Source organism: Clinocottus analis, unplaced genomic scaffold, assembly GCF_023055335.1.
Source record: "Clinocottus analis isolate CAN_PGR_092001 unplaced genomic scaffold, fCliAna1.0.p SCAF_21, whole genome shotgun sequence".
Taxonomy (NCBI): Eukaryota; Metazoa; Chordata; class Actinopteri; order Perciformes; family Cottidae; genus Clinocottus; species Clinocottus analis.
Genome location: NW_027175943.1, coordinates 4,038,238 through 4,061,868, shown reverse-complemented (window position 1 = coordinate 4,061,868; position 23,631 = coordinate 4,038,238). Strand labels below are relative to the sequence as shown.

Below are 23,631 nucleotides of genomic sequence, written 5' to 3'. Positions count from 1 at the left end.
GTCGTGGTGTGTGTGTGTGTGTGGGGGGGCGAGGGAGACATCTCTCAGGGCATACAAAAACTGATGAGCACTGAGCTATTAAAGAGGCTTTATGAGGATGATAAAACTCTGCAGCGGCAAAGGGCCAGTCACTAAAAGGGTATCCTCCGTATTTATGTTTGTCTGATCTCCACCGTGGCTTCTTTTATGTAGTTTATTTTGGTTGCAGCCGTTTCATTTTAGAGTGTTTTTAAAATTGCACAGTAAGGCGTGTGTAGTAAGAACATCGGTTTCAATTGACGTCATGGAATATTTCACATTGGCCGGCCTCAGCCTGGTTATGCAAAAGCAAATAAGGAAACCTCACACAACAATTTTGCCTCAACACCTAAACAATTTAGATCTGAAGATGACATTTAAAGATGGATTAAAGAGATTAAGTGGGACATAATGTGTTTTATAATAGAACCGAAAGTTGTTTATCTCGTCTCCTGGTATAAGCCCATGGCAGTTTGACAAGATGCTGGATGATGAATTAACTAAAGTATATAGGAAGTCCCAAGATTCATTGTGAAAATGAACCATTATAGATGTTTGAGAAAAGGAACAGCTGTTCTTCTTTAATCACAAAAGTGACATCAAGCAGCAAACCTGAAGTGCAGAATCTCTGTTTGCTTTCATGAGAAGAACATTTTCTCCTGGACAGCTTGGGGAGAACATTATCCATATGGACTCAAGTATCAATTTGGCAATCTTACATATGATAATTTCCCCTTCGTTTCTTCTCTGTTCTCGTCAGCTGTCGTCTTGTCGTCCTTCATCTTTTGGAATAAAGTGTTAATTACCTCTTCTGGCTCTTGTTGGCTGCAGTCATCATTTGATAAAAACCGCCACACAGACACTTTGAGAAAACAGCCTGACTCTTCATTCTGTGGGACAGTGGCTTGAGAGCCCCGCCTCCATTATATTATGACAACATTGTGATTAAATTGAATCAGGCACTATCTGCAATTCATATAAATGAGAATGAAAAGTGTTGTATTTTCTTCTTAACTTCTTCTATACAGATCTCCTATTTCACTTCCCTACATTCTCTATTATCTGATGGAGACATTTAGTTTTTGCAGTATAAATACTTCTTGATTGCTTTAGGTTTTCATTTGTCCATACCCGTGGTCCATCCAACTATTATGTCATAGGTTTGTTACTGTCACTGCGCAGACAACACTTGACAAATGATCGGCCTCTGATGAGAAATGCTTTGTCATGGTTTTTCTGCGGTCGGGCTCCAGTTTAATACTTGCCTGCTGCAGGTGTCCCAGATTAGCCGGCTGGCACTGTGTCCCATAAACAGGACCAACATTTTTTTTCTCTCTTTTTGGGGATAAATAAAATATCAAAACAAGTCCATCCATCTGTTGGCATGGCCACATTGACTCTGCTGTCAGTCACAGCCAGGTGGTGCCACACTCAGCTTCACGGCTTTATTTCTGTCCCTTGCTTCCTCCGTGTTTCTTCCTCTTGAGTGATTCACAGGGGCTAAATCAGCACCTCTGCTCCTTACCAAGCACTAACCTCTGATGCGGAGAAATTAGGCGAGGGTTTTAGCATCAAAAACTACAGTTTCTCACCAGGCAGTTTCTCTAATGCTAGCTTTCCGATTCATGACAACTGTTCATGTGGTTTATTGAACTCACCTTTTTAAATTATATTTTAGGCTCAAAGGTGCTTAAAGTGACGGATGGGTACTGTCGCAGGCCGCTAGATGCTACCCGTCTGCTTGGCTGCGTCAACCGGCCTCTTTGCCAAATTTTTAGGGAGAGGCTGTGTCATCACTGCCAAGATGGCGCCGGCTTGATCCGCCCACTTTGAGCATCACAACGGCCCTTCATAGACCTATGGGTGACTTCACAGAGACAACATTTATATTTTATACACTCCCTCAGATTCCCAAAGCTCCTTGTCATCAAATCTCCTCTCTCTCTCTCTCTTCATCCCTTCTTCCCCTCCACCCGGACCCCTCCTCCTTCTCTATCTCTCTCTTCCATGTGTTATCACTTTTTGTCTTGAGGTGAGAGGTGAGGCGCTCGTCACAACGTATTCCACTAAGTGCATGTGTGTGTGAGGCCACATGTTCAGTGTCAGCATGTTTGTGTGTGTGCTGCTGTTGTATGTTCATCATGCTGACATGGGACGCAACGGTTCATTGTTGCCCATCGTTTCTCCTGCACTAAAGTCAGCTCCTCGTAGCAGAGAGTGCAGCGATAGACTGATCCTGATTAGATTCTGATTTGCCTCTAAATGGGGCGTTGTGGCTTCATAACTTAACTCCTCATTAAGTCAGATGTCAGCGCTAGCTCTCTTTATTGCTCCTTGCGGTCCCCGGCCACTCACTGTCTGTTTCCTTCGCTCTGTCAAGCACACACAGGATATCAGCGCTAATTCACTGTGCTGTGCTGTAGGTTTGGTCAATAAATTAGTTTTAAAATGTGCTGTGAAAGATGTCCATATGCTGCTTGATGAGATGCTTATTTATGGAAGGTCGACTGAATTTACATTTAGCCCTGCATGGCCTCTAACCAGCGCTTCTAATAACCGTCTTGAGAAGGAGTTGAGCACGATACTCGTAAATGTTGATTAAACCTGTCGTGTTGTTTTAATTATATTTTTTCTTGAAATAGACATTTTCTGGCAACACTTTTGTTTTCTTGGAAAACAGGCTCTTGTTTTCTTTGACCGTACAAAATACTTAGAATCTAAACCGGTTCCTTGAGGCTATCGCTACACAGTTTTCAAATAGCATTCACTTTGCAGTGAGTGATTGTTTTTTGAGGTTGTGCTTGGTCCCCACAGGAAAGGAGGAGGAGGTGGTGACTGTTCATCCTCGGGCAATGTTCATCCCTCAGGATGGATGGACCTTCCTCTCTGCAGGTAAGACAATAGGTCACGTCAAATCCTCATGTTTTTAGCTCTTTCATGCAGCATCATATATGTTTTTCCCGTCACTCCATCTGATACGAAGTAATGAGGCTCACATCGCCTGTGGATTTCCCCGAGCAGATTTTTGTTCATTTATTTTTTCAGATCCGTCTTTTTAATAGATCTAAAAGGCCTCACTGATCTGCTTCGTCTCACAAGTGTGTAGCGTCCACACAAACAGCGCTGCTGCTGCTGCCAGACGCTCTTTCTATATTGAGTTTGCCTTTCATAATGGCCAGAATGTATCTTTTAATTTAATTATTAAGGCTATTTATATTTACTCAGACAGAATAGGACTCGGATGAGTGTGATCATATTTAAATAATAATCACAATTCACAATTAAAAAACAGTACTTTATTAATCATGGAGTCATGCAAGTCACTGCATGTTCCACAACACTGACCTGCAAATATTATAGAGTATTCTTAAGTATTAAACTATTATTCTGTCCTCAGAAAGTCACAAGAGGGCTTTCATTTCGGAACAGAAAAGTTTTTGAGTTTTTGATTTTCAATACAACAGGAACAAACAAAGATGTTCTCTTGAGTCTGTATAATATGATGTGTAGTCCAGGAGAACAATATGTAATTTAAAAAGCTGTTTTTGACTACATTTTGTCTTTAACAGTTATTCCACCACCTGCCGATTTGAAAACTGCAGTTTTCCATATTGATTAAATGTGCTGGGTAGAATCTTTGGAACTTGTATCTTTAAGTGTGGTCAATTTGAAGATTGTAAATTAAAATCCCTTGTACGCTAACCTCCTGAGGTCACTCCAGGGTGCACCCTCGGGTGCACGCTGTGCAGACTGACGGGAGAGCTGGGACACTGTCGGCCCGGCAGCGCTTTGTGGGGGACGCCGGGTGTCTGCTGGCCCTGACAGTGTGTCCCGCGGTTACATAACCAGGCGGATAAACCAGGGTTAGCGGGAGGACAGCAGCAGGATCAGAGCGAGGATCCCAAATATACACACGACGTGGCAGGGATTCACAATCGCAGGCCAGGTTGCCATGGAAACAACCCCTCCTAGGGAGCTATCGCCAAGTCACCCTCTTCTTGTCCTCCAATGTCCTTCCCAAACTGGAACAACTGCTGTGTGTGTGTGTGTGTGTGTGTAGTGTGTGTGTGTGTGTGTGTGTCTATCACTTTTAGGTGCCCCTCAAAAAAGTTCAACCAAGAGGCACGTCAACAGTTATTATGTATCTTCCTTTCCTGTGTGTGTGTGTGTATGTTTGTGTGTGTGTGTGTGTGTGAGTGTGCCGAAGATTTTGTCTCTAGTCTGTGTGTGTTGTGTTTACTAATCCGACCCTCAAAGGAATCCAACTCATGGCTTTGGTAGAACAGACTTGACAGCCATATAGTTTTTACTAATATAAAGTGTGTGTGTGTGTGTGTGTGTGTGTGTGTGTGTGTGTGTGCGTGTGTGTGAGAGAGTGTGTGTGCGTGTGTTATATTTGTATTTGGGAGACGTGCTTCGTGTGGGGTCTGGAGCTGCAAGGGGAGACAGGAAAACAGAGAGTCTAGACAAACAGCCTAAAAAAATACACAGGCCTAATTCACCCATCAACCCAGTTTGTTTTAGTTCAGCTTATCAATTGAGTTTATTTTTCATCCCCCTAGTCCATAATAGACAAACATAAAGAGAACACACATGCAACATATAGGTTTTTATTAAAAATCGGGTTCTACTGTGACAGTAAAAGTGCTACTAAACAAATATCACGCAGCGTTTTAAACACACGGATGATCTGACAGGGTGCTGCTGTTCACGGTGAAGGTAATTCAAAGGTTAACAGTAGTTGCATATTAATATATATATAATATATAATGTGCTTTTACAAGCAATGGTGCATCAGATTACCTTCACTGACATAGAGATTAACGGCTGTTCCTGGACCTCGTCTGGTTCTCCTGGGTTTTCCTTATCAGCACAGAGTACATACATTTCTCATGGTCGGCCTAACTCGCACAAGCCAGTTTAACCTAAATCTTTCCTGGAAGCCTTTCTACACCAACCGCAGCCCACAGGAGGCATTTCATATTCTCAATGTATAGGTCTTAGTTGAGCTCTTAAGCTTTATGCTTTCAGTACAGTATGGTCGTGCATGTGCAGGCTGCTCGAGGGGCATTAAAAATGCATGAGTCCCGGCTTAGTGCCCTCAGTGTCTTAGTACGCTGTCCAGAGAACTACAGGAGCAAGGAGCAGCTGGTTTTTATACCTCGAGTCCAGTCTTGAGCTTTACTCGGGCTACAACTAATGAGTGTTTTTATTACAGATAAGTCACTGTTATTTTAATTAAGGTGTTGCTCACTTTGTTTATAAATAATAATGAGGTATAGCCATCACAATAGGCCTGAAGGGATTCAGTGAACATTGTGCATTTTTATTTCAATCATGAGTCAAAGTGCTATTCAAATTATAATTATTAAAATGGTTTGGTTACCATTTTCACTCATGCAAGCGTAAAACAATCGCGGGTATTCAGTCAATTCACCACTAATACTAATTGATCTGACGTGGTTCAGCATCCAGTCTTAAGGCTCAATCTGGAGAGGAAGGTCACAGTTATTCCTGTATAGATCAATACAAGGACTCTTGATTGTGGCTGGATTCGTTGGTGTGGTTTATCTCTCCTACAAGATGGCCTTGAAACACACACACACACGAACAAACAAACAAACAAGAGCGAGAGATCACACCTTCTCATGTGTAGTATCATATTAATACGATCTCTTTCAAACACACGTTTTCATTCTTCTCTTCCTTTCTATTTTAGTCACAGAGAGAACGCTCACACACTGTTTCTCTCTCTCTCTCACAGACACACACATAGTTACACACACGCACCCTGGTCAGCAATATGTTTCTGAAGCTTCGGGCATGCTTGGAGGAAATGTGATCTGACTCATAAAACATTGATGGGAGGATATCTTTAGAAACCCCCTTCCTCACCTCATCACAACCAAAAGCAAGACATTTCTTTTACCCCATTGCTCTCCCTCCCTATCACCCCTCCACCCCGCTTTCTTCTCTCTTCTCCATCCCACTGGGGTTCATCCCTCTGTTCCTTTTATCTTTTCCCTCTGCAGTCTATGGCCGACCTGGGTTTAACAGTAGCAGGTGTTGGTTTTAACCTGCATTGTGAACCGCGAAGCCAAGGATTTCCTCCCTCTTTTCACTCGGGCTGAATAATCTGACCTCAAGTCTTTAAAATGTCCGATTCAGCCCATCATCCTGTCCCTTTCCACATGAGTAGCAACCTATTACAGCGGGTTGCTTCATCCTCGCAGACGGAGAAATCTCTTAATTTTCCCGCAGTCCATTTCGAGGCCGCTTTTCCCCGCGTTTGGCCGGGTTTAATTGGATTTTGAAGATGCCGAGCAGAGGAAGAGATGTGTCTGGGTGAAATGGAAGTAATAGAATAGTATTGCAGTCGCTTTGTGAGTGTGGATACACAAGTGTGTGTGTGTGTGTGTGTGTGACGACGTCTTGAGAGGTGTTTCGGGCAAGCTGACAGGAAAGCTGTAGACCTGTCAGTACAGGACGTGTCGCTCTCACACACCGTCAGCTGCCACAGAGAGGTGTGTGAGTGTCCATATTTCTGTTTATAGAGCCGTCTGTTTGAGTGCATCTTTAAGCGCAGCTGTATCGTAGTGGTGCAGTTAGGTGAGACACAGCTTCTGTCGGCCGGGTTCAAAGATGTTTTGCTGTGTGTCTGTCAGGGGGTTTCATGCATAGCGTCTGGTTGTCTCTCTCCTTGTGGACGTGCCTTTGAAAAATTCAGAGACTATTTGGTCCTAAAGGCCTTTTTAGAAGTGCTGTTTAGACCTGATAATAACAGCTTTAAATTACCAGACAAGTAATTATTCAAAACTAATACGCTCCATTAATTTGTTAGTGTTGTCATGATGGATGGCAATTGTATTTATTTGAAGGATTCAACTGTTTGTTGCAGTGCAGCTTCTCAATTTCTTCATTTTTCAACCCCTAGTCCATAATAGACAAGCACAGATTTGTGTAAACAGGGGTACATGTTGTGAGCAAACACTCTATCTCAGAAAAAGTATAAATGCGAAGCATAACAAATGCATTATATATCTGCAAATGTTAACTATGCATTAATAGTGACAAACATAATCAAAAGAGCAGTGCAGGGTTAAACAGAGTCACTGTCATGCAGGATATTGCCAAATCAAAATGTGTTTTCTCATAATTTTCGGAACAAATGGACTAAAAGGCAAAAAGCTGTTGTGAGAATTAAGAATGTAAAGTTCTTATTAAATGAAGAAAAACATGATTGTCACTTTTCCTTAAGGTTTCCCGGGTTAAGTGCTACATCTACATTCCTAAAAATCCTCAGATCACTGTGAATAGTCACATCAATAGCAGCATTTATGTGGTTCCAAACATGATTTACCCTCCAGAATTCAGCTTTATATGGATTTATGTGAGCAACGTTTGCTTCCTGCGAGACGGATGTCGGCAAACAGCAGAATGAAAAGAATGAGAATTATGTGGAGGAGAGGCAGTGACGCAACTTCAACTCGCGTCACTTCGTTGCCATGTCAAAGAAACCCAGGGTCAGCTTCTATTGGGAGCTTCTTGACAAACGTTCACGTATTAAAACCAGTATAATTACCTCAATGTCAACAACGATTCAAGGGTTTCTTTCTAAGTCATCTTCTATTAAATGTAATGGAACCAGGAAGCGGTTGAAGAAGAAAAAAAACGTTTTCATCGTGTCCTTTGATGGTACTTGATATGGATCACAGTACAACAGGAACGACGATGTAGCTTGGAGTGTGTGTATACATGCAAGTGTGTGTTTTTTTGTGTGTATGTAGCTGAACATTGTCAGGTTTTGCTTCCAGCTTTGGAACAATTTGAGTTTGATGGCACATCTGAAACATCAGTGGTGAGCATCATGCTTTTTGGTGACAGAAAAGGATTAAGACGCTATTTTGTATTGCCATCAATAGTAAAACAGGAAGGCAAAGGAAACAGAGGCCCCACTTTATCCACACATAGTCTTTCTTTCTTTACTGGAAGCTCTTAATGTCACTATTTGCTGTTGCTCTCCCCCCATTATGTATTACTTATAACTGAATGCTACTACTTTATTTCACACCCACTCTCTGTGGGTTATTCAACATTACCCTGGGAAATGCTGGAAGGCACTAAATTAAATGAAGACAGCCGGTTAAGGAACAGCAACACAATTGTAGTTGCACCACTTCAGCACAGAAAACATGAACCAAATGCCTGATTAATTATAGTGTTTATGCTATCCATGTGCGAGTATTTAAGGGTACACAGTTCTAAATCTTCAACGTTTCACTTGGATGTTTTTTCCACACTTCACGTAATATGTGACACATGCAATGAGAAATACTGTACATACAGTAATGATAGTGTACTTACAGTATGTTTTCTTGATCCAATGCATTACAGATATATCTTGCTGCGTGTGTGTGCGTGCGCGTGTGTCTGTGTCAGACTTCTGCCAGGTGGAGCTTCGTCTGCTTGCTCACCTTTCCTCTGACCCTGAGCTGCTCCGTATTTTCATCAACCCACAGACGGACGTCTTTACCATGTTGGCCTCTCAGTGGTAGGTCACACACACACTCACACTCGCACACACACTCCCTGATCTCCTTGCCAAGGTGAGTGTTGATGCTCCACAGGGTTGTTCTCCCCCCCCGGCCCCCTCCCCCTCTTTTCTCCCTCCCCCCCCCCCCCCCCCCCAACTGCTGGCTCCCTCACTTCACATGCTAATGATCGTGTTGCCATGACTACCGTGCCAACTGCCTCTCTCCTCCATGGGCAGAGCACCCCTGGGCCGGTCGCCCTGGTGATTACATTGTCGCGCTTTTTGAAGTATTTCTGTGGGTATGCGTCTCTCTTCCCCTCCTCTCTGGCTGCCTGTGTGTGTGTGTGTGTGTGTGTGTGTCACAGCTTCTGCGTCTTTCTGATGCTGCGTGTGTTTCTCAGTGTTGTACCTTCACCCCTGTTCGTCCGGTTAAACAGATTACCTGGTCACGAGGAGCATGTGAACAGCTCCTCTGAGGCTTTACATTGTGCCTCCTTCCTTATCTCTCTTTTCACCTTTTAACAAATTAACTGGTGTCGCTGCAGCTCCGCTGGGATCACCAAGACTTACTTACTCTCTTCCTTCAGACTTTCTGTTCCTCTCTTTGATAATCTCCTATTTCGTTCCTTCCTTTTCCTCGCTGCGCTTCCTCTCACAATTTTTCTCCCCTCTTAGTCACATTTCCCATCATATTCCTCTTTTACATGCGGATTTCACTCCCATCGCTCCTCCGGCACTAATGCCAAAGATTCATCCGTTAATCTGCTTGGAACCACTTCTATAGATCAGAGGGTAAAACATGTCAAACGCTTCTTATTCATGATCTGTGTTGCCAGAAGCGTTCTGTCCTCTTCAAACTGCATGCTTTGTTCGGCTGTATATCATTTTGATTTTTCTTTTGATTGAAAGTAACTCTTTTTTTTTTAAGCTGCAGAGAACAGACTTCTACTTTGTAGTAAACTGGTGTCAGTGGCAATCACAAACGCATAACATCAACAAGCCAATTTTATGGAAGCCTGAAACAAACGTGGAAGCTCATTTCATGTCCAAGATGTGACATATAGGCTTCTGCCTAAGGGTTTGAATCCCCTGTTATATTAATGTTTTTCTTACTTATAGTTTTGGATTGGATGGATTGGGCTCCATATATTTCTGTGGGCTCTCTGCAGTCTTCCCTGATCTTATTTCAATAATGCTCACTGTAGATTAAACTTCTCTTTCTATTGTGATGCTCAAAAACAGCTTTGCTCAAGCAACACGTTGTCTGTTTATTCCAGTTTGTTATGGGTATTACTTTTTTACTTGACACGTGTTCCTCTTTAAATCAGCACACACTTTGATGCTCAGCTTTGAGTTTCTTCTACCAATGACCGGTGATTCCTTCTCACCTTATTTGACTGATTCTCAAACGATTCATATCCTCCATGTGCAAAACACACCCTTCATACAAAAAAAACATTTATTATACGGCATTCCACAAAATAAAAGCATAAAAGATCATTAAAAAATATAGACTAGTCCTCTCAGAGATCTGACTGGACTTAATTAAGCTTTTGTGGCCGGAGATTCCAAACTTTGAACGTTAGAGGAACCCACGACATTAATACAGCGGGCATTTAAATAAGTCTCCAGGAGATGAATGCCTTTCCAGCAGGGGGCAGTGAATATCCAGTATGGATAGCCATCAACCACATGCTGAGGACAGTCTCTCTGGGCTCTCTCTCTCTCTCTCTCTCTCTCTCTCTCTCTCTCTCTCTCTCTCTCTCTTAACACTGATCCGCAGTGGCAGTTCCCAGTCAGCCCCTCTAGAAATGCCACTTTGCAGACGTAGCATCACACACTGTCTGATCCTCCCTGTCTACAAGTCGTATTACGTAACTGTCTCTGCCTGTCCATCCCGGCCTCTTTCTCTCTTCCCATGTCTCTGTTCTTTTCTGGAGTTACTCAGCGTACTTCATGTTCTTTTAAACTCCATATCTCCTCCGACCTGTCTGTGTCACATTTTCTACCCTAAAATCCTACCCTAAGGGTTAAAAATAGCAATTGAATGCATGCAAATGTTTATAAAACAAGGGCTTTAATTGCATGCTTTCTTTTTAAACACACACTGATTCCATCTCTTCCATCATTTCGTTGTCCATGTAAGCTTTGAACAAAACTTCTGACCTCAACTCCCTTTTGTTGTCTACTATGAAATATTAAGACACTCTATGTTTGTATATTTGTTTGTGTATTATATTGTAAAGTCTCTCAATGTTCATCTTTGCCGCTCAGGAAGGGTGTGAGTGAAGGTGAGGTGACATCTGAGGATCGGGAACATGCCAAACGCATTGTCTACTCTGTTGTGTACGGGGCAGGTGAGTGCAAACACACACACAGGCAAACACACACCTGTAAGTGATTTCCCACAATATAGATGAAGATATGCACCAGTCAAATAGACAATTGACCTGTATTGTTTTAAAATGACAAAGCAATGGGTCGTAAGTGTCATTTAGCACCTGGTTCAGATCTACAAGTGGTTCATTGTGTGAAGAGGGTAAATGTGTTGGCAGAGGAGATAATTCAGAGATAAAACAAACACCGCCAACGAGCTGGTTGGCAGTCCAATTAACGGCCGCATGTCCAAGTGTCTTTGAGCGGGACACTTAACCCCAAATTGCTACCCGGATGCTTCACAGCAGCCCATGCAAAGATGCCCCGTGATTTCTGCTGGCACGGCATTTCTTTCATGCTTTAGATCTCGCTCCTGATTCCACGAGGCGGAGAGCGATGGGTGTAGACGGTGGAGGGGCGGCAGAAGATAAAAATAGAAAAACAGAGAGAGGAAGATGAATGTATATTACGCCCACGTGGCCCATAAAGATACGTCTCTGTGTCACTTGTGACCCATTTATGTTTCGCACACATGTTATGTGCATGCTCTGGTGAACACACAAACTACCACACACGGTATGCACACACATGATTAGACCCAGTGGACATGTGGTGGATATATCTGGGCCATCTAGTGGGGTAATCATTTAGATGGCAGTCGACAACAAGTGTGTGTAGAGAGAGAGCTGTGTGTGTGTGTGTGTGTGTGTATATATATATATATATATATATATATATAAATATATATATATATATATACTTGTTCACTTGTGCTTTCACCTGTGTGATGAAGAGAGGTGTAACGGGCTTTAGTGGCCAGTAGAGTTACAGGTTTTTTTTCCTCATAGGGGTCTTTACTAACTATAACGATGAACATCTTCTTTCAGCGACTTTTAAATGCATCTGGCCATAAATTCCCGGCTCAAACCGACGTGCTATTTTTTGGGGAATTTGGCGTTTGTAGGATTTGGCGACATCTCGCAATGAGGTCGCTGATTGCGTCCAACTGAATACCCCTCCGTTCACTGCTCCCTTTCCAGAGTGTGGTAACATGAGCTCCTGAGTACAAAGCTGCTGTAACTGCTAGAGGTAGCCAATAGTGAGAACTCAACATGACTTTTGTGTTAAATATTTAAGCACAAACAATGTGTACGTTTTGGTAAGATATCCGGTCTTCATGGTAAAAGGAGAGCGCTCATTCTGCTCAAATGTTTTCCTCTTACCCTAGACACGGTATATTATTAAAACAGGACATGTACTGTTCTCCCTGACGTCAATATCAAGACAGTATGTTTGATTCGGTTAAACAATCAGTAGTGGCCCTAAAGCGCATGATTTGCTTCAGACTCGGCAGAAATGGAACGGGGCCAGTGGCGAGCGCTCACTTGTCTGGTACGTGCACCAGGGAACGTGTTCAAGAGCTCAAACACAATCTTCTGTTCTCAGGCCGGGGATGTGCTCTGTGGTGTTTCCACAGCTCAGCGGGAGAAAACAAACACACACACTGATGTATGAGTCAGTTCTAGGAAACTCAATCAACATCAACAAGCAATGAGGCAAACGTGTACAAGCTATTCATTTGAGACGTGGGGGGCAGGGGACACTTATGGGATGCAGAAGGTCAGAGCTAAAAATGCAGAGAGAATATGGAGTGCTTGGGGAGGAGTAAAAGAGAGAGAGAGATGCTGAGAGAAAATGTGTGGGGGGGAGTAATGTAGGAGGGGGCGAGGGCTGAGTGGGAGAAAGAGGGATACGAGAAGAGGAATTGAAGGAACTCCTGATCAGCATAGACAGACAGCTCTTCGTGGAAGGATGCGCTGCCATGGATACCGGATCCTAAAAGGAAGCTTTCTTTGCAAGACAATAATCAGGCTAGGGAGGAGGGGCAGTGCTGTGGCCTCATGCACACACACACGCACACACGCACAGAAACAGACATATACAAATGGGTCAACGAACACAAAGGCCAGGCGATGATGTTGGAGGGGCGAGAAAAGCAGGAGAAATGAGGAGAACCAGAGTTGTACAGTTGGAAAATATCAAGTAATTAAATATAATAGAGGTCAACTGAAGTTCTTTTCATTACATCATCGTAACCAAATTAGCATTTTTGACTTCAAAATAATGATTTGTACAATGTGAGCTATGTTCTGCCACAAATCTTTGCACGTAAACAAGTTTGAGATTCAACCTTATCATGACAAAAGATTATATTGAGATACTCTATACTGTGCCGATATGTTCTTACACCCCTAGTCCTCTGTCCCTGTTGCATAAAGTACATGCACGTCATTGCTCAGTGGTGTTTCGCCCAACACACACAGAAACCAGCCACGTTGCTGAGAGGGCTTTTTGTCGTGACTTATTTCAGCAACTGTGTTCCCGCCACACAGACAGACATGCCGACTCGGATTAATTCAGATGTCTTTATCTTCTGCTCTAAGGCGGACTTCCTAAAAAATTTAAATCATGCTAGCAACATCCAACTTTTTGATGTTATTTCAATAAAAAAAACCCCGATGTAATCATTATCTACTTATCTTATTCTCTGTATCTCCTTTTGAATAGCAGCAATAGCACTCATATATAGCAGAGAAGACAGTGCTCAAGGGTCATCATCTTGTGAGAGGTCAACCAATCATCAACAGGTGGAAATTAAGAAGACCTTTTTTGATAGATGATTGATATTTTTATGCTTTTATTTGCATCAAATTCATTCAATTAGCCAACAATAGGCATCAAAATGTTGTGAATACATGTGTTCTAGATTAATTTCCACTCTTCTGCTAACCCTCCCACCAGCTCTAGGCTATTTGACATGACAATACTCTCTATTCAACAAACACACATCATGAACACAAACCCCCTCAGAGCTCCAAACCACACACACATACACACACACACACACAGTAACTATGGCACCCATTAGCTCACCCTCTACACGCCTCTATCAATCTGTTCCTCACCTTTGTAGCTCTAGCCAACACCTTTAACATTTCCCGGTGGAAATAGCACAAGTACACATGTTGAGGCTCTGAGTTCTGAGCTCCATCTTCACTTTACACACACACACACACACACACACACACACACACACACACACACACACACACACACACACACACACACAAATACAGTTCTTGCAGTCTTGCCCTGATCCTTGTCCACCCTCCTTTTAGCTTGTCCTCTTGTGTCTCCTTTCTTTCACCCTTCATTTGGCTCTACTTTTTCTCTTCATTTCCTTTGCCCTCTGGTGCAGTCTGTCCTCTGTTCACTTGCCCCCTTTCAGCTTTCTTCTCTTCCCCCAGCCTCTTCCGTCTCTTTTCACACTCTTCAACACTCTTAGTCATGATTAAGGAAGTTTTGCTCCTTTTACGTTCACTGGTTGTTCATTTGTCAGCTCAGAGTCTTGAGGGTTCATTCACAATGCAGATCATATAAGAGTTCAACATTTAAGGAAATTTGCTTCATCACTTTCCTTTAAAAAGATAAGTAAGAAAATGTATGCCGCTCTCGTATCTGTATTATATACTTAAAGATACAGTTAGCTCTGAATGTATTCTTTTAGCATACTGCAGAAACAGCCAACTATTCAGGTGACTATAGTAACACTTATTGTGTGAAGGTACTAAAATAATCACACAATGAATCATGATGGCTAAAAATCATCTGCCTGAATCATATTATTTGTTTTATATCTGCTTGGCATTAATGTCACCTTGGTAACTTCTCTCCATAGTTGAACACAAGTCAGTAATGTATATCGCTCTCTGCAGGCCGTGAGCGTCTGTCAGGGATCCTCGGGGTGAGTGCTGAGCAGGCTAGCCGATTCCAGGACAGCTTCCTGCAGACCTACAGAGACGTCCAGACGTTCATCCAGAGGACCATCCAGCAGTGCCACAAGCAAGGTCTGAGTACGATCAAGTTCCTGTTGTCTCCTCCATGAAGCGTTACCTCACGGTTGTCTTCACTCTAAATGCCCCTCAAAAGAAAAACATTGGCAAATATGTCATGAACTGTAAAAGAGATGTTTCCCAGAATTCACAAGCCAAATGTTTATTCATAGGATTATAGGTTAGAGTGAAAGTTAAGATCAGGAAAATTAGGGGTTAATGTTAAGGATTACAATCAGAACTCAGCAAAATGTTCCCACAAACATAGCAACAAATGTGTGTGTGTATGTCTGGATTTGGGCCTACACCCACGCTCTCTGTTGGTTTGTGTCCGTGTGTGTATTTGGCTGAGGAAGAAGAAGATGTGCTTGCATTGGCAGGAATGAGACAAACTGCCGCGGGTCAATACTTGAGGGGGCCGAGGTGGATGGCACAGAGCTGATGGTTCAGACGGGACACTCTATTTATACTCGGACTTTAACAGCCAACACAGCACACCTGAGACTTCAACAAGCTCACACAAAAAAAAAAGTGTAAAGTCTGCACTTTAACCCTTATTGCGCACAGTACATGAGGCCAGTGTCGGCATTTGGAGTGAGGAGGTCAGAGCATCCAACCTTCAACCTGGAGGCCGATGTTTGACCGAGCCGCACGCCTCCAGTTCAGAGGAAGGAAGCCAACGGTTAAGTGGCAAAAACAGCGGTTCTTCAAATGACCACTTGAAGCAGGCTCCAGTCTATCACCACACTCCTCCATGTTACCTGGGAGGGGAGGGGGGTAATTTTTCATTACTCACCGGTTTAAATAATGTTTAGGCTTAATTAATTGCTGCTTAACGGTGGGTGTCGTCTAGCTGTCTGCTTTGCTGTGTCGTCTGAGCCGGCCTCAGCTCCCCGACGAGCCACCCCTTGACTCATTTCAAGAGTTAGGCTGGCATCGCTGCCAAGATTTTATACAGCATGTCGTTAAGCTGCTTAACTCTATCGCATGCTGTATCTGCTTTTCCCATCCTAAGAAATGCACTTAGGGAGTCAACAGTTTCAGGATAAACCAATTACACCCGAATCAAATTAGTCGCTGTGTCGTCGACCTGAAGGAGCCAATTGTGTAATAAGGAATGTGCAGACGCTCTTCTCCAAGGCTGTTTCTGCGTAAAAACCCAGACATTCAGAAGTATGTCTGGGCAGTAGATGTTTCTCGTACACCTTCGTCACAAACACAGACGGCGACCTATCACCGGCGACGCACTCCCGCTCATCACTTTGCTCCGGTGGCAGCTTCCTAATCGAAGCGGCGTAATGGACTCATTCCTCCAAAATGCTTCCACGGATCAGTGAAAAAGTGATGTTGCGCCACACAGCCGGGTTTAATTCAGCTCGTCACCATGGTGATCCTCCCAGCCGAGACGGTGCCGGGGTTCATGTGCCCCGCTCGCCCCGCTCTCTTTTTGTCTGCCTGTCTCGCTCTCTCTCTTTGTTTCTTTTTCGGTCCCTCCTCTCTTTCCATCTTGTTTGTCTATAACACTTTCTTTATTAGAGTTTTATACATACACATACAAAATAAATAGTATATTTATATATATATATATATATATATATATATATATATATATATATAGTCAAAATAAAGTAAGGTTTGCAGGGGAGCGTATCAATCAAGTCCTTCTGCTTAACCAGGTGTATACTTTACAAGTCTATAAGTTCCAAATAAATAATAAAAGCATCAATACTTTTGTATACTTATTGTATACCATATAGAACATGTATTTTCTTTCAAAGGATATACACACAGTACGTCTCTATTCCTTTTCCTCTCCCTCGTCCAACTGTTATCATACCTCTCTTCCTTTTGTTTCTCTCTTTATTCCACAGCAAGACTTTACAGTAGCTGACAGATGAATTAGTCCTCTGTAACCTGTGCCGGCAGGGAGGAGACGTACAGACTCACTGGCTGTTTCAGCCGTTCTGTGACTCAGGGAGCAGAGATTAATACGTGCCCGGGCTCCTTGTCCACTCTGCACCGCCCTGCGTTTGTAGTTGATTGGTATCCGATACAGCGATATTTTGTTCAGAACTGCTGGATGCTGGCAGGCTGAGCCGAGAGGAGGTGAACAGTGCAGCCTCAGCTACTGTCATATTTGCTGGAAATGAAGTGTAAAGGGCAACGTGAAGGTGAGGTCAGGATCACAGTGTGGGTGTAATAGCAGAGAGAGAAGCAAAGAAGAAACAGTCTGCAGATGTAAGAGGAGAAGAAGAATACAAATAGAACAACCCAGAAGGAACAGGACAAAGACGAGGACGGAAACAGGATTATTTTTTGATAGTTTTTAATGTATATATACTACAAGAAAACCCCTTATTAGACATAGCAGCCATGGCCACACTTAACTGAATGATCCTCGCTGTCCTTGATGTTAAAATGAGATAAATCGCCACTGCGGGTGAGCCTGTCTCTCGGGATAAATGTCGTACCTTCACTTGTAAAGACTGCCTGAGATTAAAAAGTCCAGGAGCGAAGGATGATTTAAAAAAATTTTAAACAGGGGGAATCACGGAGATGAAAACGAGCCGTGTCTTCTGAAGGCCACGGCAGACACAGGGAAGCTTAGAGCGGCACAGATACGCGAACACCCCGCTTCGCTGACACTCACACATCCTGGCTTTGATGCGCCGCCAAGTTGTCCCAGCACATAACGCATGCGGATGTTTCAACTGCAGTGATTTGCACACAGTGGAGCTTGCAAAGGCTTGTCTTTAAATAAAGAAAGGATTTTCAGTTTAGCTGTTGCATTAGCCAATTACACTCCGTCATGGATAACGGTCCGCACAAATGCAAGCAACACTGAGCTCAAACACCACACACACAACAATGAAATGTTACTTGAGCAACCATAAGTTAAGGGCAGATGTGTTTGCCAGTAATTACTACAAATTATTCATAATGAGTGCTGCGATATACTAAAAATGTTAATCCGTTTTACCGCTCTATAATCAACATGACAATACCAATTCAACATATATTAAAATAAAAAATGACGTACAGTAAACCCTGTTCAATATCCTGTCTTCTGCTGTTATGCGTTACATCGGACCAGTCAGTCGCCTGTTTCACTTACATCTTATATTAGATATGTTTTACATCATTAAAGCAGCTATAATCCTGATATAATCCTGATATGACGAGTGCTCTCATTACGACTGAAGTCAAATTTCACCAAAACTGCTCTTGAATTGTTTTCCCATCCTAGTTTCTACTTCTCCACCCGAGCCACCTGAACTTGAAAAGCCCTGACCTTTACACCACCGTGTCACCGACTTAAAAAACAGCAAATTGGGTTTGAAAAACGCACACATTCCAGTGTGAGTCACATACCTGTCAATAGTTGTAAACCACATTGTACACTTCACATCCCTGTCATTGGGCCCCAGATCAAAGGTCACATTCCTGGTGAAAAGGTCACATGCATGTGTCATGGGTCAACTCACAGTGAGTTGAAGCTTTTTTTGTTTTGTAGTGATTGTCACTATCTGTTGTGCGCTCATTTCCTATGCATTTATGCTTGTGTGCGTGATTGTATGTGTGTATTCTGGGGAGAGGGTCATTCAGGTTTCATGCCCTGGTTGGCTTTCCTCACAGTAAGGGATACGAGAGGGATTTAGCTGCAAAGCCCGCTCCATTGTCCAGCTGGGGGAATGTACTGGTCCACTGTGTGTGTGTGTGTGTGTGTGTGTGTGTGTGTGTGTGTGTGTGTGTGTGTGTGTGTGTGTGTGTGTGTTGCATACCTGCATTTGATAATGTGTGTGTTTGTATACAATGTGCATATCACGTCACTGCACATTCTTGTGTTGCCTCATAATGTGTGTTTGTTTGACTGTACTGGGAATGTGACGGTGTTTCTCTTTTCTTTTGTGTGTGTGTGTTGCTCCCTTGTGTCATTGTAAACTTGCTGTCACCATAAACACCTATAATCAAATATCAACAAATTTAGTTCTATGAAGGTAGATTTCTGTCTTTATTACGCAAACAAAAAAATATGTTTTGAGAGCAAAATTCTCGTTTTTAACTAGAATTTCTGGCTATAATTAAAAAAATCGTTGCTCTCAAAATAAAAACCCTTCGCTCTCAAAACGAACAGCTACCACTTGAGTTTGGCACTAACAACATGAAAACAAAGGCAATTGTTGCTACATTTAAAATACTTTTGACATAACAGAGCAATATGATGTCAACTTACCTCCATGTCCTCTTTGGCTTCTGTTTGATTCTGAAGAGAAAAATAAATGATTTCTACCGAAAACATCAACGCTGGATTTCAGCAAACAAACAAGTTCCCAAATATAATTTCAGTGTAACTCTGTGTTTCATATTTAATACACAACATCACATTCAAGCGTGGGTGGAAAGGGAGGAAGATAAATAACTAAAGGTCACTCATTTTGTTAGAAATCTCTAATTTGTATTCTCAAACAATTGTTCTAATATTAACAACCGACCAAACCTTTATAAAAACGTGACCTTTAAATGAGTCATATGTTTTATGAATGTCTTCAGTCCACCTTGGCAGGAGATCTGGTAGAGTAAGTTCACCAGAATCTTTTGGCAAGCACAGCGACGTTATTTTATAACATTTTAATGAACAACACGCCCACTACTTAAGAGTAAACTGGGTTTTTCTGGTGAATCTTGATGGACGTAGCATGTTACTCAAGTTAGGTTGAAGGCACGATCGCACCGCACATAATGTTTAGAACGATGACTATTGTTTTGTGTTTCTCATCTTGTATTTTTGCTTCTGTTTAGGTTACGTGCGCTCCATCATGGGTCGTCGACGGACCCTCCCGAACATCAACTCATCCGACTGGTGCGTCCGCATGCAGGCTGAGAGGCAGGCGGTCAACTTTGTGGTCCAAGGTAGGATGACTGACAGGTCTGTATACAGTCCACTTGCCCGCTTTTCCTTATCTAAACACTTCCTGGATCCACTAAATCCATTCTTCCTGTGGACTACAACAGACATGTGTGTGATTTTGTGTGTGTGTGCAGGATCTGCTGCCGATCTCTGTAAGATGGCCATGATCCGAATCTTCAACCTGGTCTCCTCCTCCAGCTCGCTATCTGCCAGGTACAACCACAAAAACCTGCCGCTCCTGACTGAAGAAGCTCACATGACAAACACAACAAAGTACACCACTGTTCCTCACTGAGGTCCCTTCTGAACACACGGGCGAGTGCTATCGTAATGAAGAAGAACTGACTGAGTCTGTCACGCCAGAGCACATAAACAACATTCACTGTTTTACCAGCCAACTGAATTTGTGGCGTTGAGATTTCTCAAATGATTGCTCCTGTTACGTGCCAAGCATTTAGCGAGAGTAAACACACTGGAAGCCAGAAGCCCAAATATACCAGAATGCAACGGGTATGTTGGCAGAGCAGGATGGAAAGTACAGGAAGAACATCGTTGAAGCACGTTGATGAAGATGCCACATTTTTAGTCGTAGTTTAAAGAATCATCTATCAGTATTTGATGTGTTGTGTATCTCTTTTTTGTTTTGTAACTGTAGGCTGGTAGCACAGCTCCACGATGAGCTTCTGTACGAAGTGGAGGACTCACAGGTAGAGCAGTTTGCAGGTGAATTTGCAATTTACAAATATTAGTCACTGTTTCACTTATATCAAAGATGCTAGCAGGGTTCGGCCGGTCATGAAAAACCTGGAAAAGTCATTGGAAAATATAAAACCACTTTTCTTTATTTCTTTATTTCTTCTTGTGTGTCAAATCCTTTGCCTACATTACCCACAATGCATTGTCTATGGTATGCTTTGATAAATAATACATGTTGTTTTGTGTGTAGGTCTGGTGAGGAGCACCATGGAGTCCCTTCAACACATAGAGCATCTAGGAGTCCACCTGAAGGTTTGTAAATACAAGAAATGAAAGTTGTTCAGTTGTCTAAAAGCGTTCTTTGTTGTTCAAGATGTTTTTGTTGCCATGGGACCCAGGCTTCATGAGATGTACACGGGTCCAAGAAATCGGCACATGGCGTGTTTGTCGTCATTTCCTTGGTTGAAACACACACTGCTTAAGCACAGCGCTTGTTATTGTGCAGCTACTTCACCCATCAAACCCACAATATTTGTGGACTTCATACTATTGAAATTCAGACAACAAGCAACAGGAAACACATCTGTGTGTAAAAGGCTCTTCTGTCCAGCAAGTTATGCGAGTGGAAATCAATGTGGGTCATCGTGAACTACACACTGACACCTTTCTCTTTTTCTCGCATGTGTGTGTTTGTGTGCGTGTGTGTGTGTGTGTGTGTGTGTGTGTGTAACAGGTCCCCCTGAAGGTGGCGGTCTCCAGTGGCAAGTCTTGGGGATCTATGTTGGAGCTTAATATCCCGACAATGTCTCCCTCTCATTGAGTCCTTCCTCCTCTCTTCGTTTCTCTCTCTCTCTCTCTCTCTCTCTCTCTCTTTCTCTCTCTCTCTCTCTCTCTCTCTCTCTCTATCTCTCTCTCTCTCTCTCTCTTTCTCTCTCTCTCTCTCTCTCTTTCTCTCTCTCTCTCTCTCTCTCTCTGTCTTTCTCTCCCCCCCTTTCACCTCCTCTTTTTACTTTTCCTTCTCTCTCCCTCTTGGCTGTGTTCTCATCTTTTCTGCCTCTTCTTACTTATTCCCGCTTACATTCTCTCTTTTTTTTCCCACTCAACCCATCCCTCCCGTCTCTCTTTCGCTTGTCCTGCATCCACATTGCCATGGAAACCAGGCAGCTGCAGCTTCTTTGCTTTCGCTCCATCCGTATCCGGGGGCAACGGCAGGAGCCACAGACGAGACCGCTTTACTCCATCCTGCAAAAAAAAAAAAAAGATTCCTTCTCCTCCACCGTTTTCACACTCTCTTGTTGAGACCAATGCTGTTTTCTCTGCCGAGTTGCCAAGGTGAAGCTTCACGTTTAAGACATTGAGTGTATGACATTTGTTGGTTCATACAATTTGCTGTGAGAATGATTCCTTACAAAGGCGTCGCGCTAACGTGTTCCTGCAACATGCTGTGAAGTGTTCTTTACGATTGTATTTATTGTTGTTGTGCTTTGTTCCTGCTGATAAACCCAGTGACCTTTCTCACCCAGTTTTCATCTCCTCATGCAACTTTATTCATTTTATTTTATACACTAGACACTTATCCTTAATTCATTCTTCAATTTTCCAAGCCGATACCAGCTTAACAGAATAAATAAGTATAGTAAGTAAGTAATATGTATAATCAGCTTGAATTACAACAGACATTAGAAATGAGTTCTAGTTCCCTGACAATATTCAACCTTGAGGGTCAATGTGTGATCAAAAAGAGCGTTGGAGTTTCACAAGAGTCGGGTGTATTTAGCAAATATTCTACTATGGTATGCGGTGAAGTCGTGCTATTTTCAGGCTGGCTTTCAGTAATAAGCTTCACCTTTTTGGTTGGTTGCATTCAGCGGATTCAAAGCAGAAGATCTCATTCTGCTCAGCCGTGTGCATCCAGCGCCTCGCGCTCTCCAGCTCATCTTTTATCCGCTCCCTCGGCTCTACCCTTCTCTCCCCTTTGTCTTCTTCATCCCTCTGTCTCACACACACACACATTCCACAAATGCTCGTACACAAGCTTACACACATTTAAGAAACACTCACAGACACCATGAATGCCCTCAAACACACACAGCCAACAGCTTCCAGGCACACTGACCGAGTTTCCTCGTCTTTGGCAGCGACAGTGAGACTCTTCTGGCCCCTTTCATACTGTCCTCCAATTAAGACCCTTTAAGCCTCCAAAGTGGGTCTCAGGCAGAAACCATGCACCTTGTGACATTTTTAACAAAGCTTAACCCCCATTACCTATTTAAAATGTCAACCCATGTTGGCTGCTAATTAAAGGAGAGCTGTCACCTTTTGTGTTGGCGTGTGATCCAGCAACACTTCGGTCCTGTCATGTATTTACATTCCTCTAGTTTCCTTTTTTTCTTTTTCAGCCCTTCACTCCGACTGTTGAACCCACCGACGGGAATGCGATCTCCGTGCGCTGGCGTGAGAGGAGCTTTTCTCAGCGGGTCAGTATGAGCAGTTCAGTGCCGTGAGCGGCGGACAGTGTTATGGAAATCTGCCCCTCCATTCTCTCATTGTTTGTGGTTTAAGGGTGCGCGGCTTTTCCCCCCTTTGCGAGTGGAGTGTGAGACCGGTATGTGCAAATCCCAGAGGGCACTCTGCTCTCTGGAGTCAGGGTGTGTGGCTACAGGTGGGGAGGTAGAACACTAACTAATGAAGTGTTTTCAGTGCTTTTTAATCTCTTGTTTGGTTGTATACTACATACAGGACGCTCACGCTGCCTTTCTGCTCCACCTTCGGCTGGAAAGTTTGCTTTTTTTCTTTATTTTAGTCGTTAAAATGGTCCAGACACGACAAACTGTAAAAAAAAAAAAAAAAAGTACTTGATATTTAAATATATATATGTTAGCATGAATTCAAAAATCCTTTAAAAATAGTTATTTCATAAATATTCAATAATATAAGTGTAAATTCTTAAACTGAATTGTATATATTCTATATTAAATCAGGCACTGATGGCACAGTGCTGTGTATTACATTGTTTTTTCAACCAACAATGCTTTGCAGGTTGAGAACCATTGTTCTAGCTTAAGCACAGAAACAAATGCATGCTAGAGAACCTCTCTCTCTCTCTTCTAAAGCGTTAATACTGTTATGAAGATGAATTATCTCATGATTAACGCTCATTTTACTAAGTGATGCCTTCACTTTAATGACCGGTGCCGTTAACGCGA

The 23,631-nt window shown here is 42.8% G+C and overlaps 1 protein-coding gene across 3 annotated transcripts in view; it reads left to right on the top strand.

Moving 5' to 3' along the window:
* LOC137792066 (HAUS augmin-like complex subunit 3) overlaps positions 1–21,948 on the top strand; it is a 49,840-nt gene extending 27,892 nt beyond the window's left edge. Inside the window, exons 20-28 of one of the 3 annotated variants that reach the window (XM_068587498.1) lie at positions 2,833–2,910; positions 8,458–8,569; positions 10,826–10,908; positions 14,704–14,835; positions 19,621–19,731; positions 19,864–19,942; positions 20,385–20,452; positions 20,676–20,737; positions 21,159–21,948. In XM_068587498.1, coding sequence (XP_068443599.1) covers positions 2,833–2,910; positions 8,458–8,569; positions 10,826–10,908; positions 14,704–14,835; positions 19,621–19,731; positions 19,864–19,942; positions 20,385–20,452; positions 20,676–20,737; positions 21,159–21,245 — 812 coding nt within the window. In that variant the 3' untranslated portion in view covers positions 21,246–21,948. Of the gene's footprint in view, positions 1–2,832; positions 2,911–8,457; positions 8,570–10,825; positions 10,909–14,703; positions 14,836–19,620; positions 19,748–19,863; positions 19,943–20,384; positions 20,453–20,675; positions 20,738–21,158 lie in introns of those variants that run through there. The other 2 variants (XM_068587497.1, XR_011078073.1) reach the window with 2 other exon arrangements.
* The last annotated feature ends 1,683 nt before the right edge of the window (positions 21,949–23,631 follow it).